The sequence below is a fragment of the Macaca mulatta genome, chromosome 8 (genome assembly GCF_049350105.2).
Source record: "Macaca mulatta isolate MMU2019108-1 chromosome 8, T2T-MMU8v2.0, whole genome shotgun sequence".
In the NCBI taxonomy this organism is placed as follows: Eukaryota; Metazoa; Chordata; class Mammalia; order Primates; family Cercopithecidae; genus Macaca; species Macaca mulatta.
The window spans coordinates 91020560-91041298 of NC_133413.1; the positions used below are offsets into that span (position 1 = coordinate 91020560).

The following is a 20739-nucleotide window of genomic DNA, read 5'->3' on the forward strand; positions in this document are numbered from 1 at the left end:
ATTAAATTTTAGCCAAATAAAGTAGATTACCTGAGATTAGAAATTGAATTACAGAAGTACAGATAACTAGTGCCTAAATTTGTTTTACAATGTGTGTTCACACATGTCGTGTCCCATTTAACTAGAACAAGTCAGGTGTTAATCTCATTTTTTAAAATCACTTTATTCTGTGGGCTCAAGGAACATGGTTTTCTGAGCCTAGATTTTTAAATTTATACCTGTCATACTAGCAACTTCTGCCTATTATGAATAATTTTATTCTGTATATACGTTGCATGCATACATACCTTATTTTGAAATGACGAAAGAAACAAATTAGCAAAATAAAGTAAAATTGGCAAAGAAGAGTGCTCATCATGGATATAAATGTGGTTGCCCTAATTAAGCTTTTAATTGGCTCTAAGATACTAAACAGCCTTACTCAAAAGAGAAAAACATACCAGTTCTACCAGGATGACAAACTTCCTGGTACCGTCTTCCGAAAGGAATTTCTCCATTTTTTATGTAGTTGACACCAAGTAATATAATTGGACAGTTTCCTCAGATATTTTCTAGTAAATGCAGTCGATTATTATATTTTTTGATCTTTGCCACAAGCTGATGTAGTCTGTGTAAATGATTTTTTTTCTTATGCCATACGAGGACTCAAATGTAAGGTAATTTTAGTTGATCAAAAGATAAAATTTAGAATTCTTTTAAATAATCTGGAAGTTTCTTTCACCTAGACTTCTGATGGAAAAGGAGTTTTGCAGCATTTTTAGGTTTGTATTAATCCTTACAAGTAGAGTTGAAATCAGGTTTAAGCTTTGCGTTTATTTGTGTAATTGCTTTTTTGGTAAAAAAGCATATAATTTGGTACTTTGAAAACTATTTTGAGAAAAGAATATTCAAACTAGATAGATTTAACAAATCCTAATAAGGCATATATTTGAGACAGAGTCTTGCTCTGTCACCCAGGCTGGAGTGCAGTGTCACGATCATGGCTTACAGAAACCTCTACCTCCTGGGCTCAAGTGATTCTCTCACCTCACTCTTCTACAGTCAGTCAGCCCCACAGTACTTGGGATTACAGGTGGGCATGTACCACCATGCCTGGCTAATTTTTTTTTTTTTTTTTTTTTAAGTAAAGATGAAGTCTCGCTTTGTTGTCTAGGAGGCTGGTCTCAGGCTCAAGGGATCCTCTAGCCTGACCTCCCAAAGTGCTGGGATTACAGGCTTTAGCCACCGTGTCCAGTCTAAAATACGTTTCAAAACCATGGGACATGGCCTTGGTGAAGGAGACTTGGGCTTTAGATTCAGTTTTGCCACAATACTAGCCTTGAGTATATCCCAGACAGCCTCCCTAATGGGAAAGAAGTAAAATTTCTACCTTAAAATTCTGAAATCTTAAAAGCTCTAGAGACCCAAAGCTTTTTCTTAATCATTTTGGCAACAAAGCAGCTACTTATATTTTTTTACTTCCTTAAATGTGAATATTCATGGGCTTTTTTTCTTTTTTTTTTTGAAATGGAGTTTCACTCTTGTTGCCCAGGCTGGAGTGCAATGAATGGTGTGATCTCGGCTCACAGCAACCTCCGCCTCCCGGGTTCAAGCGATTCTCCTGCCTCAGCCTCCCGAGTAGCTGGGATTACAGGCATGTGCCACCATGCCTGGCTAATTTTGTATTTTTAGTAGAGACAAGACAGGGTTTCTCCAAGTTGGTCAGGCCGGTCTTGAACTCCTGACCTCAGGTGATCCGCCTGCCTCGACCTCCCAAAGTGCTGGGATTGCAGGCGTGAGCCAGCACGCCCTACAAATATTCATGTTTTACTGTATAAATATTAATGTTTTGTATAAATATTAATGTTTTGATTATAGGGTGCTACTCCAGACCCCACATGAGGTGTTACAGTCATAGCTATAAAATCTGAAACATTCTACATTCTAAGTCTTACTCCAAGGGTCTCACATAACAGATTTATGGACCTGGATTAGTTTTTATTCTCTTAGGAGATTCCGGGTGTTTTGCTAAACCTTTTAGGCATCCCATGGAGTATGCTATGAAGGATGAGCTACAAGTCAGAATTTAATTTCATTTTTCATTAGTAACTGGGGTTATAATAATTGGGGAGAGGATGCTGAAAGCCTGATGCTTATTTATTTTATTTTATTTTATTTTATATTTTACTAAGAGACAAGATCTCCCTCTGAGGCTCACGCCTGTAATCCCAGCACTTTGGGAGTCTGAGGCGGGCGGATCAGGAGGTCGAGAGATCGAGACCATCCTGGCCAACATGGTGAAACCCTGTCTCTACTAAAAATACAAAAATTAGCTGGGTGTGGTGGCGCGTGCCTATTATCCCAGCTACTCGGGAAGCTGAGGCAGGAGAATCACTTTAACCCGGGAGACAGAGATCGTGCCACTGCACTCCAGCCGAGTGACAGAGCGAGACTCCATCTCAAAAAAAAAAAAAAGGCCGGGTGCGGTGGCTCATGCCTGTAATCCCCGCACTTTGGGAGGCCGAGGCCGGTGGATGACAAGGGTAGGAGATTGAGACCATCGTGGCTAACATGATGAAACCCTGTCTCTACTAAAAATACAAAAAAATTAGCCGGGCGTGGTGGCGGGCACCTGTAGTCCCAGCTACTTGGGAGGATGAGGCAGGTGAATGGCATGAACCCGGGAGTGGGGGTTGCAGTGAGCCAAGACAGCGCCACTGCACTCCAGCCTGGGGGACAGAGCGAGACTATGTCTCAAAAAAAAAAAAAGATCTCCGTCACCCAGGCTGGAGTGCAGTGGTCATAGTTCACTGCAGCCTCAAACTCCTGGGCCCAAGTGATCCTCCTGCCTCAGCCTCTGAGTACCTGGGCACACCTACAGGCACGGGCCACCACTCTTGACTAATTTTTTTTAAGATTTTAAAAATAGAGACAGGGTCTCATTATGTTGCCCACACTGGTCTCCAGCTCTTGGGCTCAACTCTCCTCCTGCCTCAGCCTCCTAGAGTGCTGGGGTTGCAGCCACCATACCCAGCCTTGATGCTTATTTTCAAAAATAAATAATAGTTAATGAGTTATACGATATACTAATGCATAAGAATCTTCAGTATTTAATTTTAAAAGATGGTAGTACGCAACCATATGGTAGTGGAAATAGTAGTCTGCCACTTTTTCCACTTTTGCTCTGCTTACTGTTGGCTTTCCTTCCCTGTATTGTACTTGACCCAAGAAGTGGCTACACTGGTGATTATTACCTGTAAGTTAGAAACTCTTTTAAGTGGTCAGAGTAAAGCTGAAGAGCTGGGTCAGTTAAGACATTTTTGTGACTTCTTCCTGCTGAAGGTGTTAAATTGTCTAAACCATATAAAGGTCAGTCCCTGAAAGTTTTTTATAGAACTGAATTTTTGGTTTCTGATACAGCCTTAATATGTAGTAGGGTGACCAGATAGTGTAAATTTTCATTCAAAGCTTTACTCTTCAGAAATGTTACAACTTTCTGGGAACTCCAAAATAGCTTTCCACATATAATAGGAAATTTGGAAATGTATTTATTTAAAATCTAAAGACACCGAGCAATAGGCCACATAATGTCAAGATTGAGGAGTCCCTTATGTGGAACTTATTCACAATAGGCTGACTGTGGGGTAGAAGCATATGCAGTGCCATGTGATAAATGTTAAAAGTAGATTATTTAAGATGCATGAGGCGGTGCAGTGGAGCAGTCCTAACTGTCCAGGAGAGTTGGGGAAAGCTTCATAGAGAAGGCAGTGTGAGTGAATCTTTTGTTATTTACAGGTTTGCTAGGAGGAGAAGAAGAGCATTTGTTGACTTGCAAGGTGGAAAGAAATTGGAATGAGTGGGTAGAAGAATAGAAAGGGAGTAGTGTGGGGACATCTCCAATTTCCTACCACCTTGTCTATAGGTATAACTAGTTATTTTTGTATTGTAATAAATTGTGACTTGTTTTACAGACTCTAAAGTAATGAGTGGTTTTTAACTAGAGATTTGATCTGTTTATATTGCATTTAAGACTACAAAGTTTAAGAGCATTTTTCATGGATTGGAGGTGGGGCATGTACTGGGGGAACCTGTTAGGGAGAAATAACAGCACTTCGGAATAATGCAAGGAAGAAGCACTTGAGCCTAGTCTAAGATGGGGCAGTCACTTGTCAATGAGTTTGCGAGTGAAAGGGAAGCTATTTTGAGTTTAAAAGGCCACTTCAGGAACTGTAAAGGGTGGTTTATATAATACATTTGCAACTGAATTTACTGTCCATTGAAAGGAGAAAACCGAAGAGAAAAAGTCTGTACCTGTTTGGGGGGTGGGGAGGGGCAGCACCGAATGCATTTGCTTTTAGTTCTGAAACTGTTACCATAAGAGAAACTTGCGCTGATATGTATTTATATGAAAATGAAAGTTGAGTGGATCTGAGTCTTGAGTTTTTATACAACTTGTTTAGCTGTTTCTTAAAACTTCTTTCCCAGTGTCTTGTCTCATATCTTTTCAAGAGTATTTGTATTCTAAGAAAATCTGGATTAGTCTGCACTTGCCTAATGGTTGGAATATTGAGAATCACAAGCAAATGGTAGGGAAACCTTCTTTCCAACTCAGTCTTGTTTAATTTAGCATTCACAGGCAGGTGCTATACTACTCACTTCACACATAATTCAGAAGGGTTGGTAGCCAACCATGATCTGAGAGATTCCTGACATGACCAAGGCACCAAGATTAGTCTTGTCTTTAATGATACTTTGTTTTGTCTTGTACTTTGCTCAGTATTTTCATTTACTAATATCATTGGTCAAGGGCACATTTTTGGGAGGTAGAGACTGAGATTTAGACCAGTCTTTTAATCCCATCTCATTCTTTTTCCACTGTTTGTTATAAGATTTTTAAAAATCTATGGTAATATTTTCATTTTTTTTTAGGAGTCAGGGTCTTGGTCTTTCGCCCATGGAGGGAGTGCAGTGGGAGCTTGCTGCAGCCTTGAACTCTTAGGCTCAAGCGATCCTCCTACTTTGGCCTCCTCCCAAAGTACTGAGACAGACATGAGCCACTGTATCTGTCCTTCCATGAATAATACCTCTCATGAATATATTTTTTTAAATGCAATACATGGTTAATTAGGGAAATATATAAATGTTAATTCTGAGGAGGTTGCTTTAAAGTAGACAAAAAGTCTTACTGTAAAGAGCAATGATAGCTAGTACCTTGGTATCCTTAAGATTTTGGAGAATGTATTGTTAAATAAAGGGAAAGTAATAAAATGGATGCTGGTTTAAGACAGAGTGGAATTAATGTTTATTTTTGTTCATTTCACAAAAAGAGCATATCAAGTGTCAGCAGCAAAGTACGTGTGAATATACTTCTGCTCTCATGTTCCCAGCATTGCAAATTGCAGTTTTTTGATTGCCTGCTTATGTGCCAGGCCCTGAGGCTTGGTGCTTGTAATAAACTGTCGGGAAGCAATGTAATACAGTTACTAAATAGTGCAGACCTCTGCCATTAGCTTGTGATTTAACCTCTCTCAGCCTTAGTTTACTCATTGATAAAATGTTGAAAGATTTTACTGCTGGATGCATACAATCTGTTTTTGTTATAGAGATTGCTATCTTTTCACTGAGAAAAGACATTTTTTAAAATAGAAGACATCCTACATGGCTTGTCATTTAGTTCTGGTCATTTGAATATTACATGCCACAGGTGTACCTGCCACCAGTCAGAAAAATAGCTGTCATCTTGTGAAACCACTGTGGTGTGTGTGTGTGTGTGTGTGTGTGTGTGTGTGTGTGTGTGTGTGTTTTAGACAAGTGCAGTAGTGAGAAGAGGGGTAAGGAAACTAATGTTTGAATCAGTCTTCAGAAAGGATTTGTGCTGTTTGCAAAGAAATCTTAGCCCTTTTTTTGCTACCTTTAAATGAAGCTTAAGATTCCCATAGGAAGATATTTGATATAACAAAAGCAGGTGTATTAGAGTTTATTTTGTAATCTTGTAATTTTAGAGAAAAAGATGATGACCAAGAGTTGCTATCATGCTTCCTAATGAAGCAAAATTTATTCATGTCAAGTAAATGGTTGGTTGTCTGGCTTCTATTCCATTCACATCAACATCTCTAATAATGAGTTACTAGGTGGTTTAGCTGGTTTTGAATAAGGTAAGCAGTGACATAATATATTGCGTCCTGAAAGTTAAGCACACTATTTGTCAAAAGATTGTCAACTTGAAAGAACTCACCGGTTATTGAGATTTGTTTTTGATACCAAGAACCAAGTAGTTGGTGCCTTTCAAAAGAGACATGAGACAAATACACTTGCAATTTATTTCATAAGGTTTTGGCCAAGAAGGTCTATACTTGTTGTCCATGTAGAATTAGAAATCACAAGTTCTAATATACTTTAGGGGTAGGGTAGGAGATAGGAAATGCCTCTTAAGAATTGAGGAAAGCCTTCAGCAGTTCACTATAGAATTTTGCATAAATAGAAACCTGTATTTGAAAACCCACTCGGCAGAATTGTGAGAAATGTCCTTTGAACAGACTGCATTTCAGAATGATGACTTTTTTAAAAAAGATAGAGAAGTCTAATGAAATTGAATAATTGTATTTTTTATTTTTATTTCAATTTTGTTGAGACAGGGTCTCACTCTTGCCCGGACTGGAGTATAGTGGTGTGATTGTAGCTCACTGCAGCCTTGGACTCCTGGGCTCAAGCCATCCTCCCACCTCAGTCTCCTCAGTAGCTAGGACTAGTACATGCCTGACCAATGTTATTTTTTGATTATTGAAATACATTTAACTTTAAGAAAACAAAACCACTAAATTTCAGTTAAATATTTTCAGTTCATGATAGGTTTTAGTTTAATTGTAGACCAAAAAACCAAATTATTCTTCAGATACCATGAATTAAAACTAAACTTTGTTTAGTGATACAAGTTGCAAAGGGCAGACTATTCAAGCCAGCATTTAACTATAGTATATATATATCCCAAAGTGCTGGGATTACAGGCTTGAGCCACCATGCCTGGCAAACAATATTTTAAAAAGCCTTTTATTTATCATGCATTATGATAAATACTGGGAAAATACCTAAACAGTATCCATACTGTTCTTAAGGATTGGGCAGAGGAGTTCTGTATCTATTTACTGTTCTTTCCACATTAAATGCTTGTTCATTGTTCTGGCTTCTAACCCATTTATTCTAAGCAATAATGCTACATTCTACTTAATTTCACCTTACAGAGAAAAGAGAAATCAACAGCCTGGTGGAATATCCTTAAGTTTTGGCTTTAACTCTGTCCTTAAGTTTTGGCTTTAACACTGATTCTCTGCTGTCTCTCTTTAGTACCCAGACCTGTGCCCCTATATCGCAAGACTCCTTAGGAATGTTACACAATGGTTAATTCCTTCTCTTCGCAGCAATATCTAGTATCTTTAACTTCTCCCTTTAGTGACTCCTTCCTGTCAGCATTTAAATATGTAACTTTTGGCCAGGTGCTGTGGTTCATGCCTGTACTCCCAGCACTTTAGAAGGCCAAGGCAGGAGGATTGCTTGAGCCCAGGCATTCAAGACCAGCCTGGGCGACGTAGTGAGACCTTGTCTCTACAAAAAATTACAAAAATTAGCCAGGTGTGGTGGTGTACACCTGTAGTCCCAGCTATTTGAGAGGCTGAAGTAGGAGGATCGGTTGAACCTGGGAGGCAGAGGTTGCAGTGAGCTGAGATCGTGCCACTGCACCATCTCACTGCACTCCAGCCTGGGTGACAGAGGGAGAACCTGTCTCAAAAAAAAATGTAACTTTCACTTTCTTAAAAAAGAAAAAATCATTACCCTATTTCCTATACTTCCCTTTTATAGTTAAATTTCTCAGAAAGATTGTCAGCATTTTTTCTTAATTGATCATCATCTTTTCACAACAGACCACTCTCGTTTTATCTGCTTGCCCACCTACTCACCAGTATTGCTCAGTAAGATTACCAGTGACATCCTAGGTGCTTATTGAATGAAAGTGATGTCCATTTTTAGCATTCATCTTGAATTCTAGGGAGCGTTGACAAAGTGGACTACTTTTCCCTTAAAGGTTTTATATATATATATTTTTTGTAACTCATTAAATGTTAGGATTCTGCCGGGTGCGGTGGCTCACGCCTGTAATCCCAGCACTTTGGGAGGCCGAGGCGGGCGGATCACAAGGTCAGGAGATCGAGACCACGGTGAAACCCCGTCTCTACTAAAAATACAAAAAATTAGCCGGGCGCGGTTGTGGGCGCCTGTAGTCCCAGCTACTCGGGAGGCTGAGGCAGGAGAATGGCGTGAACCCGGGAGGCGGAGCTTGCAGTGAGCCGAGATCGAGCCACTGCACTCCAGCCTGGGCGACAGAGCGAGACTCCATCTCAAAAATAAAATAAAATAAAATAAATAAATAAATAAATAAATGTTAGGATTCTTCAGTGTACTTAATCTTTTCTCACTGTCTCATCTGTTTCACTCCCATGGTTTTATTTGCCATCTATATTCTGTATTCTGACAGTCAAACTTTTTTTTTTTTTGAGATGAGGTCTCACTCTGTTGCCCCAGACTGGAGTGCAGTGTTGTGATTTCAGCTCACCGTAGCCTCTGCCTCCTGGGCTCAGGCAGATCCTCCCACCTCAGCCTCCCAAGTAGCTGGGACTACAGGTGTGTGCCACCACACCTGGTTGATTTTTGTATTTTTTGTAGAGGTGTAGTTTTTCCATGTTGACTAGGCTGATCTCAAACTCCTGGCCTCAAATGATCTGCCCACCTCAGCTTCCCAAAGTGCTGGGATTATAGGCCCGAGCCACCACTTCAGTCAAGCATTCTAGCTTTAATTAGTCTTATCCACTTATGAACCAATACGGATGCACCAACAATGTGTTTTATACATCTGGTACTTACTAGTTAGTACTAGCAGTATTGTTTGAGTGTCAATTACCATAATTGTAACACTTGGCTTGTTACATTATCCAATTAGATTCCTAGATCGCATCTATGATATAAATTAGGGAGAAACTAAGGCACTTGGTCACGTAGCCTGTAACAGAAATAGGAGTGGCATGTAATTCACCCTGGTTCTACAGCCCATTCGTAACCAGTACACTGTACTCACTGTACATGTCTTAGGCTTCTGTGAGCCTTGTAGTATTGAACACAGTAGATAATTCAGTACTTACAGATGGTACTTTTTATTTAAGAAACAGTTCCAAGAAAGAGTGGTGTTTTGGGTGGTGGCTATGGTGTGGTTTGTAGATAAATTTTTCTATGTTTCTTTTTCAGATTTAGATGGTGCTCTACTCTCGGGGCCAGATGGTGATAGGAATGTGAATGCAAATTTATTGGCTGAAGCTGGCACTAGTCAAGATGGAGGTGATGCTGGTAGGTACAGTAAGATTTTAGCAACAGTACATTTAAGATTGGGAAGTGTTACATCTTACCTGCAGCCTGCTGTAATTTCTCTCCCATAAGGGGGTTCTGTTGTATATAACTACTCTCAATCTATGTTAGCTATGTTTATGATGACGTTGGAAAATTGATAAATGCAAATTGATGTTTCTGGTTTTGTATGTTTGAGAGAGTCATTTGTTTAGTTTAAAAACTCTTACATATAAAAAGTAATTGAGTTAATATGCCTTATGGCTTCCTGATGGTATATAGATACGGAATGGAAATGGTAATTACGATAATGATTGAATTTATTTTAATTAGTTTTTATGCAAAATGGTGTAGTTAATGGCTATAGAAAATGTTGATTAGTTCTGTGTGATATCAGCAGTGCATTGGAGGAAGCTTGATGAAAATAAAAACAGAATTCATGAGTATGTTATGAATGAAATAGAATAAAAGAAAGTCAATCTTTACAGAAGAATGCCAAGCTGATAGAAGAATGATAGAATTGGAAAAATAGCTATTTTGCAACCCCCACAGGAAATAATTCAAAATCATCAGTGGATGTTAAGCCACTGTTAATGGGCTTGTCCCACTATGATTGGGTGAAAGGTTGTTGGGGAATATCATATTCACATGGTCTCAAATTATTCCCATAGATTCCCATAGATGATTTCCACTTGCAAAGGGGAAAAGGTAAATTTAGAATAAAGAGATCTGAGGAAGATTGTCTTAACTAAGTGATTAAACTTCAGTGTCATTAGTAAGAGAACAAACTGAAATTAAAGGCTGGCTGATTTGATGTACTACCTGGCATACAACATTTCTTTTTTTTTTTTTTTTTTTTTTTTTTTTTTGAGACGGAGTCTCGCTCTGTCGCCCAGGCTGGAGTGCTGTGGCCGGATCTCAGCTCACTGCAAGCTCCGCCTCCCGGGTTCACGCCATTCTCCTGCCTCAGCCTCCCGAGTAGCTGGGACTACAGGCGCCCGCCACCTCGCCCGGCTAGTTTTTTTTGTATTTTTTTTTTTTTAGTAGAGACGGGGTTTCACCGTGTTAGCCAGGATGGTCTCGATCTCCTGACCTCGTGATCCGCCCGTCTCGGCCTCCCAAAGTGCTGGGATTACAGGCTTGAGCCACCGCGCCCGGCGGCATACAACATTTCTTATGCAGTATTCTTGAGAAACTGTTTAGCTTGTATCTGATGACAAAGGAAAACCCAGACATCGATGTATACGACAGGTAGTCCAAACTCTAAAATATTAATGTTATGATAGACAAGTGGGGAAACCACTAGATTGAAGGAGACCAAGGAAGTAAACTAAAGTGCAGCATGGATCTTGCTTAGATCATGGGAACACAAAATGACTAAAGAGGACATTTTGGGACCAACCAGAAATTAGAGTATGTAGTATGTGTTAAGTGATAAGCAATTTTAAATTTCTTATACGGTGGTTATCTAGGAGCATGTTCTAGAAGATGCATTTAGGCTTGAAGTTATGAGCATGCATGTTTTCAGATAGTGCATAGAAAGCATGTATGTGTGTGTGTACATTAAAACGTGACAAAACTAGTATTTGTTGAAGATAGATATGGATGTTTATTGATTGTTTCAGTTTTACTAGCTTTGGAATTGTTTTCAAAGTTGATGAGAACAGAGACAATGAGGTACTTCTTACAAAAAGTAGTCATGGGCTCTGAATTCAGTATGTACTGACGAAAATAAAGCCACATTTCTGAAGAAACTGCCTTACTGTCTAAAAGAATTTATAAAACAAGTTTTCAGATGTGTTGAATTTTAAAGATTTTGTTTGTACAGAAAATTGCTAACAGCGCAAGAAGATGTTATTGCACTTGCTTTCTCAGTTTTGAAATCTAGTCCAAGAATGGGTTTAGTTGGGGGTGTGTGAATTCATATGTAAAGTTTTAAATTTGTAAATCTTTGATATGGGGTTATTCCTCTTAAAGGGGACATTTAGATTCATTAGTATTTTTGCATCTGAGATCAGCCTTTGCTTGATGATTTTGATGTCAAAAACTTACATTGCTTTTTCCTTAGTTTTCTATTATGGAATAATGTACCCAGAAGGATATTATTGATCAGTAAGCACCATTTTGAAGAGCTCTATGACCTCAATGATCCTTAAGTGTAGTGAATTACAATGACAGTACCTTTATTCAGGCCACTCTTGTAATTCCTACAAGTATTCTCTGTTGTAAGAATTAGGAGAGATGGAAGAAATTTGGGGCAAGGTTTACTCAATTTGAATTACCATTTTGTGTTGCAGATAGAGTGTTACATTCCTTGTTATCATGGATGTTGAATCTCGGATTTTCAGTTTACAAATCGTTTTAGGGATATTCTTCTGTCTTTCTTTTGAGATGGGCTCTCGCTTTGTCACCCAGGCTGGCCTGAATCTCATGGGCTCAAGCGATCGTCCCACAGCCTCTCAAATTACTGGGATGACAGGCACCAGCTACTGTGCCTTGCCTATTTCCTTATTCTTATATGTTGTGAATAATTATAGATATTAGAACATCTAACATGTCTTTTGATACTAGTTTCCCAAGTTATTTTAAGCAAGTCAGAAGAACTTATTGGCATGTGCTAGATAACATTTATTCTACAAGTAATTGTAGGACATATGTCTTAGACAGTAGAAAAACCAAGGCAAGTAAGATAGGCACAGTTCTTGCTGTCTTGGAGTTTGACTTTGTACCGATTTAGACAAGAAATATGGATCATAAAGCTCAAACTTTATTTAGAAATGTGAAACTAACAGTAGGTTGACCTCCAGGCTACCACCTCCATCCCATTCTTTATCCCTCACACAGAAATGCTTCACTTTAGGATTCTTACAGCTTACTTCCAAACACGAATTAGGTGCAACTATGATGAATTATAGTTGAATTATATGTAGCTATGGGTGCAGGGAGCTTTCTTTACATCAAAAACCGGTCAAGATATTCCAAGTACAGCACAGTTTACAGTAATAGTAATGATGTGCAGTTTTAAAATACTTTAGAGACATTTTTACTTTGTTGGGTATTAAGACTTTCACCAAAAGGAATCTTAAGTTATCTTAATTTTTAAGAGGAACAACATGTCTGGGAACATATATGGGAAATGATTCTTAGCAAATCCATTTGGGTAAACATTCTTTACTTTTGAAACCGTGATGCCCATGGGAGGAAAATGTATTATTGCTGCTTGAGTGAACTGTATCTTGGCAAGGAGTGTTTTAGGCAGCTTAAGTGCTTTGAATTGGGAGCATGCTTATCCATGGATGAGGAACAGCACAGAGGTCAGTATGGTTGGAATAGAGTGACTGAAAGGGTGGTTGGAAGCCAGGGCTCCACCAGGTAAAGCTCTGGAAGATACTGAAAGTCTCTAGCTTTTACTGTGAGGGTGGGTAGTCTTTGCAGCCTTGTAAGCTGATGGTGATCTGCCTTAAGGTAGTGTTTTAAAGAATCTGTGATTTCTCTCCTCAGAACACACTCCAGGAAGGCAACAGTGGAAGTAGGGAGACAAGTTTTTGGTGGCTACTGAAGACAGTCCAGGGGCTAGAGCTCACGATTGATTGGATCAGGGTGGCAATAGTTGTGGAAGATTCTGGATATATTCCTATTGCCAAAAGGTTCCTGGTCCAAGGAATTACATTAAAGATGGAATTAAATCCAGTGGATATAATTCCCACCCTTGCTAATCTGAAGATCCTTAGACACATGCATTATTCTATTTTGATTCTGTCTTCTGCACGTTATTTTATTTAAGGATGGAGTTAGAAAGAAATTTCAGTGAACCCTGAGAGCATTCAGTTACCTTGCCCTAATATGTCTGAAACAACAATGATATAGTAATAGAACTTTAAATTTTTAATTATCCTGTGTATATTCTTTATTCTCAGTCCATTTTTCTATACTAATCTTAAAATTATGTGCCTGTCTTGGGTTTGTAATAAGGAGAATATCCCATTTGATAGCTGGGCTTTAGGGTGATATAATCTCAAGTGATAGAGTAGTTAGAAAAAAGCAACTATTAGGAGTTCTGGTTTGAATATACCCATCCTTTAAAAGGGTAATTTCTTGTGGCGTCTGCACAATTAAATGATACTCATGTTTTTTTCTCCCCTACCAGCACCTTTTTTTTTGTTTGTTTGTTTTCGTTGAGACATGGTCTCACTGTCACCCAGGCTGGAGTGCAGTGGCGCAATCTTGAATCACTGCAACTCCTGGTCTCAGATAGTCTTCCCAAGTAGCTGGGACTGCAGGCACCCACCACCATGCCCAGCTAATGTTTAAAATTTTTTTGTAGAGACGGAGATGGAGTTTCTCCATGTTGCCCAGGCTGGTTGCAAACTCCTGGGCTCAAGTGATCCTTCTGCCTCAGCCTCCCAAAGTGCTGGGATTATATGCATGAGCCACTGTGCCTGGCCCATGATTTTTTTTTTTTTGTAAACTGAATTTCTTCTATTATAGTTGAATAGTATTTCATTTAATTGTGATAATAAAGTAGGAAGACATCTCAATTTTAGACTAAAATACAGTTTTATTTAACTCATTAAGAAGTTCTATCATAATGCTCATAGGATATAAATATATTTTCTGTTTTCTGACTCTGATAAGAGATAGATCTTTATTACCATTACTAATTCAGACTTTTTACTTGTACTAGGTACTTCACATGATTTCAAGTATGGTTTGATGCCTGGTCCTTCAAATGATTTCAAGTATGGATTGATACCAGGTACTTCAAATGATTTCAAGTATGGATTGATACCAGGTGCTTCAAATGATTTCAAGTATGGATTATTGCCAGAATCTTGGCCAAAACAAGAAACTTGGGAAAATGGCAAGTATTAGTCAACTAAACAAATACAAAATTATTAAATAATTGTTAAGAATTCAAAGCTTTCATATTCTGCATTTTTTTAAAAACAAGTATCAGTAGTTCTACATAATTGCTGTTCTCAGAGATAAGAAGTTTTGATAGCAAGTTTTCTGTTTAATGTATAATAAGCACTTTCTCTTTTTTTGTTAATTCTCATAGGTGAATCATCTCTAATCATGAACAAGTTAAAATGCCCTCATTGTAGCTATGTAGCCAAATACAGACGAACACTAAAAAGGCACTTGCTCATTCACACAGGAGTGAGATCATTTAGCTGTGATATTTGTGGAAAACTGTTTACTCGAAGAGAACATGTAAAAAGACATTCCCTGGTAAGTAACTTTAAATACAGCTGATCTTTGAGATAAACTGTATTTATGTCAGTGAAGTTTAAAGGGATTTAAACAGTTAATTGTGAATTTAAGGAAGATTGTCTCCTAAATTGCTTTAAACAAAGAGTTTGACTTTATGAACTGATAGTGAGCTTTTTACAGAGAAACAGTGGTATATTCACTCATTACTAAATGTGTGGTTTAATTTGAGTGGTTCAAATGCATTCTATTATATATAATATCCTTATATTGGATTTTTCCCCCCTTCAATTAGGTGCATAAAAAGGATAAAAAATACAAATGTATGGTGTGTAAGAAGATCTTCATGTTAGCAGCCAGTGTTGGAATAAGACATGGATCTCGACGTTATGGTGTTTGTGTAGACTGTGCAGATAAATCACAACCAGGAGGGCAAGAAGGTGTAGATCAGGGACAGGATACAGAATTCCCTCGGGATGAAGAATACGAGGAGAATGAAGTAGGAGAAGCTGATGAAGAGCTAGTTGATGATGGAGAAGATCAGAATGATCCCTCTCGATGGGATGAATCAGGAGAAGTTTGTATGTCTCTAGATGATTAACTGACCTACTATACTCCTCAAGGATGCTGCATTTGGACCTAATATGAATCGACAATTTGGATTGTTGAACTTGAAGGCTTGCAAAATATGGTACATGCTGGATAGTAGTTATGTTGCTGTGAAAACTGTAGGGTCAAAGCCTTATAGCAAAAAAAAATTTTTTTTTATATTTGCACAGGACTATACAGCAAACAACCATGTGGTTGGATTACATGGAGTCCCCACATATTCAGTCAGTTATCAAAGTAAAATATTTTCTATTTATAGGATATACAGTAACTATTTGGGTCCTATGAAAATAGTCCTTAAAGAGCTTACATTCATGTGCTACTTTAACATGAATGGAGAAAATCCATTTATGGAAGTACAGTGACAATTGACCCAATCACTCTGTCCATCAAACCACTCAGGCTAGTTTGTACTAGTAGAGTTTTGTTTCTATTTTTATTTTTATTAATTTTATTTTTTTTAATACAGATTTTCAGTGAGGGGCTTTTTCAACCCCATTGGTTCTATTTTCTTGTATTTTTCCATTTAATTTGCTTCATAACTTAAACCAAGTCTCTTCTAGTCTTAGGTATTATTTCTCAATTTTGTGCTGATGGGCATGTTTATAAGAACTGGAGAGGTAATTTATTGGAATGAACTAACTGACTTCCTCCATTCCCCCCTTCCTTTTTGACATGAATTTTACTACTTCACAAATGAAGAATGATGTTATGAAGTTACCGTGGCGAAGTTGACAAATACCACTAAAATGATTATGATTTAGAAGTAACTTTCTTCTGCTGCTCTAATCTGATAAATGGTTACTATATGATGTTTTCTGACATGGTATTCGGTTTTGGGTATCTGTTACTTTGGCACTATTCTTGTTTGCCTCTTTATTTTTGCCAGTGTACTATACCTCAGTCCTATTTGAAAGACCTAATTGAAAGAAAAATCATAGAAATAAGTAAAATGATTTGTTTTATAATTTATCCACCATGTCCAGTTTGGTTAGCTTGTTATGCAATATAAGTGAAATATCAGGTTTTTACCCATGTCCCTTTTATCATTAAAATTAACACAAAATGTGCATTCTCTTTTGTTTCATACTTAGCGGGATATTGATTGTTTTGAAATTATGATCAATACTTAATTTATTTTTTTCTGTTCCTTGAAGTCACTACACCTTGATACAGCCCTTCTAGTAGTCACCATGATTCAACAGTCTCAAAAATCTTACAAATAAAATTCTGAGAAGCTTTATTATTCTATAAACTAAATTCTTCAGGGTACAAAGGGTGACATTGAGGTGAAATTGTCAGATTTACTTAGCCTGGTGACATGAATTAGCTGATTGTGGAACTCTCAGCAGCATTTCACGTATTGTTAACATGTATGGCATTTATTAGCATATTGTATATTATATAAGATTGAGGGATGTCATATTTTCAGCTTTCTTTTAAATAAAAATTGAGTATATTTTCCTATTTTATATCAGGTAACTAAATTATGCTAGTTATGTGGAAAAAATTGCAAAGATGCTTTGACAGATATAATCCCTTTGGTGCTCCATCTGATCAAAGTTGGAAAGTTGATGTTTTTTAAGAGACAAGCTTTATCATTGTCTCTGATTTCAGTAGAATAATGGTTTATTGTTAGACAATGATGTTTCTGCTTGGATAAATCAAAGATAAATTACAGTTACATGGTTAGATGCATCTTTTGTCATCTATATTGTAGTTTCTACATAACTGTAAACCTGACAGATAAGAATAGTTTCAGTTTGATTTTTGTTTAAAACAGATGAGTACATCTTAATGTTCTAGACAAATGAGTAACATGTATTTCTGGTAGAAATTAGTTGGGCAAAGATACTATGAATGAAAAAGTATTTTAAACGTAAAATGTTCTTTGTGAATATGTAAGTATAGTATAAAGATTTCTTTCATCCCATTTATTCCCTTCCTTTAAATAAACTAGTTTACAATTGGTAGATCTGTCTATATATAAATATATATTAAAGAACAAAGATATATATCTAAAAATCACCTAAATCTGCTTTATTAGACTACAGTTCACTTATTGCATAGAAACTGGACTTTGGCTTTACATTCTTAATGTACTTTTACTTTTCCTCAAGATATGAACTTACTCTCTTGAAGCTGAATTTTCTTTTACTACTTAAATCATTTATGTATATCTGGTAAATTATGACCAAATTTTTGTTAGATTGCATACAGTAAATTGAAATACACACTTGGTACACTACAGGATTGTTGTGCTTTTGTTTGGTTTTAGTTGGAAATAAGGTTTGATGTAGATGGCTTGTTACTGTTAATTTAAAATATTCTATAATTGTCCATTTTATGTTGTGTTGTGACAGATTTGGCTATATTTTTAGTCAATTGAAATATGATACTTTAAAAGTTTGTTTTTAGGTAATCCAAAGGAAAAGTGTTTATACTCTTGAATATATTAGCCTCAGCCTATATAAAAATTTCTTTGAAGTAAACATTTTACCAGAAACAGAATTGACAGATTTTTCTACTTGCTGACTGCCTAACTTATTTTGTTTCATGATCTCGAGGGACTGCCTTTTCCCATCTAGATCTTTTTAAAAAATAGTTTTAGTACTAAGGTATACTACTGGACATTTCTATTTTTTTAAGTGTATTCTTTTTCTGACTTACAGTAAAATTTCAGGAAGTTGATAGATACTAAGAACTTATGATTGGTCTCAGAGGTAACAATGAAATACTCATAATTTTGTCTGTGGAACTCTGGCAGAATTATGTTACACATTTGGCGAAGTTGTCTCTTGTAATTTATATTTTAAATGAAAAAGTATTTTAGAGCTTTTAATTTTAATGAAGGGGAAGAGTATAAACTTTCTTTCATATTCACTCTGTAGTTACAGACAGTCTCATAAATCAAGATTGTGCATTATTTCTTAGAGTTCTCAGAGACAGATACTTCCATATGGACCCCTGTTCATCTTTCTTATTTACTAGATATTTTGCTAAATTTAGCACACTAGCAATTAAGAGTTTAAAAAAGAAGAAACATTATAGGAAAGGGAAACTGAACAGTAATGAGTAGCTTTGAAATTGAGGAAAACACACTAGCTGGGTTAGGTACAGCCATCCTAATGGAGAAGAGTGAGCTAAATGAGTTAATTCATGTAAAGTGCTTAGAACACTGGTACATAATAGGTGCATAACACATCTTAAAGTTGTTTAATAATAGATAACCAAGAGGGAAAAAGAAATGAGAAAAGACAGGGGAAAGGAAGGAGAAAATAGGAAATGAAAGGATTAGGACTTCGTCATTTATATTAATACAAAATGGTGTAAAGGGCCTGAATATGACTGGAGTAGTATCATATGGGGGAAAGTGTGATGGAAAATAGGTTTTTAAAAATCTTAAATTTTAAAACTTTAGTAAGCTTTATTTATATTTTTTAGGATTTTCTGAACATAGCATGAAGGGTTTAGATTCATTTTTCTGAAAAACGATTCAAAAAACTACCAATTTTTTTTTGAGTGCCCACACTTGCCATTGTGCTGTATACCTGATTTTACCTTAATCCTCTATAAGGTAGGTGCTAATTGTCTCCATTTTATAGATGAGGAAAAGCTCAGAGAAATTCAGAAACTTGGCTAATTTAACACAGCTGTGATAGAGCTGGGGGCTTTGAGCACGTCTGATTCTGAAGCCCATACTCTTTCAAGGAGGCTCTATTGCTGCCTCACTGAACAACTCTTGTAGAATTTCAGCTCTTAATGGAGTCTATGGATTTATATTTTTCCTATAAGACAGCTGTGTTTAGAATTTTGAGTGTCTTTCCTCCCCCCAACAAATTTCCTTACTACTCTTTCCTCATAAAGCAGTTGTTTTGTCACTTTGACTATATTAAGACACATCAGTGTAGCACATGCTCTTAACCGGCTGTGGCATTTTAATTTTATAAAAGAATGGTTTTTATCTGAAGAACTAGATAGAAACCCCAGTTTTTGTGCCGTTCAGTCACCCAGATCCTTAAACTTAACGATGGTACATAATATCCACACTTAGAACTAACAGGTGTTTAGTCACTTTAGGACTTAAAATGGAAAGTTTTTTTTTTCCTGCTGTATCCCTGCTTTCAACTGAAGTTAAAGAATTCTAGATAGTTTAAAATGTGTTAGGGATAAGCACACTTCAAAAGATGTTTTCTAGCCCTAAATTTGATGATATTGGGTACTTAAATTTGGAGTACACTAGCTATTGAGAACAATATTTTGGGTTGAGGAGAGTGATGGTTGAGGCCATTATTTAGTGGGAGCATTGGCATTTTGAACACTGTAAACATAAAAGAACACTTCTGCCTGCTGTTTGTAAAAGCTCTTTGGGAAGATCTTTTACGAAGACCAACTTTTTAAAATGTAAATTACCTACCTAATATAAGTGTCCTAAGACATGTATGTAAACTTCCGAAACTGTTTTGTCTGTGTATTTAGAAAATACACAAGAGTCTTTATTCAAACCTAAAAATATAAACTTGTGAGCACTAAACTGCTTCTGGCTTTGTGAATTTTATTGACTGACATTTAATTCAGATTTCTTTGCAAGTGTACTAATTTAGACTAATTGGGGTAAGGGAAACACCTTAATGAACTTGACATGTATAATTCAGATATCTTTGTACTTCAGGCTTACAAGTTTGAATTATAGAATACTATAAGGGTTTTTTGTTTATTTGTATGTTTTTATATGAAAGTACATAAATGACAAACTACCTCCAAGTAATGCTGCTTTAATTAGTAGCAGTGATTTGTAATCAGTGTATCTTTTAAGATTCTCTACAGGTTTTAGAAAACATTAAAAATTCCCTTTTAATTTACATTTGTGCATAATCTTGGAAATGGGTTGAAAAGCAAAGGTAAACTGCTTCATCCCGTGTTGTATATTTGTGGACTGATTGACTACAAGTGATGTGATGTTATAAATTTCAAGTCTTTGAAATTTTATTAATGTAGAGAAAACATAACTAGCTTTTTAGGTTATTTCAAAGTAATAGAGCAAAGGAAATCAGAACTGATTAGATTATTCAGACTTTTCTTAGAAAAATAGGAGTTCGTTGATTTTGTTTGGAGAAGGGCACAATACAGGGAAGCCTACATAGCATTATAATGCCTAGTATCTTTAAACATGTAAAGAGCTATCATGAGGCAGAATAATTAAGATACTTTATGTGTTTCTAAGGGGTCATGATTGGGACCATTGGCTCAAGATTGAAAATCGGTTTTTAATTATCCAAAGATGAAATGGGGCTGCTTCAGAAAAAGGTCTGCCGCTAGAGATAACTGCGTAAAGTCAAAGAGATTACTTAATCATTTTGGCTAAGGCAGTATTGACCAAACATTTCTATTTCAGAGTTGGATTTGTGCTTAGTTTTTTTTAGGTGTTGGGACCGTTGTAGTTACTTTTTGTTTTGCTTAGTCAACAAATAACTAAAATGATAAAATTTTGTATGTGTGAGTACTGGTGGATGAAGGATGTTTTGACAATAAAAATGACATAATTTAGGAAAT

At 36.7% G+C, this 20739-nt stretch overlaps 1 protein-coding gene across 2 annotated transcripts in view; it reads left to right on the forward strand.

Annotated features, from left to right (window-relative positions):
* ZBTB10 (zinc finger and BTB domain containing 10) overlaps nt 1-19720 on the forward strand; it is a 40496-nt gene extending 20776 nt beyond the window's left edge. For both annotated transcript variants that reach the window (XM_015145614.3, XM_015145612.3), the window contains exons 3-6: nt 9271-9369; nt 14051-14227; nt 14426-14598; nt 14873-19720. In XM_015145614.3, coding sequence (XP_015001100.1) covers nt 9271-9369; nt 14051-14227; nt 14426-14598; nt 14873-15178 — 755 coding nt within the window. In that variant the 3' untranslated portion in view covers nt 15179-19720. The remainder of the gene's footprint in view (nt 1-9270; nt 9370-14050; nt 14228-14425; nt 14599-14872) is intronic.
* Nucleotides 19721-20739: the final 1019 nt, after the last annotated feature.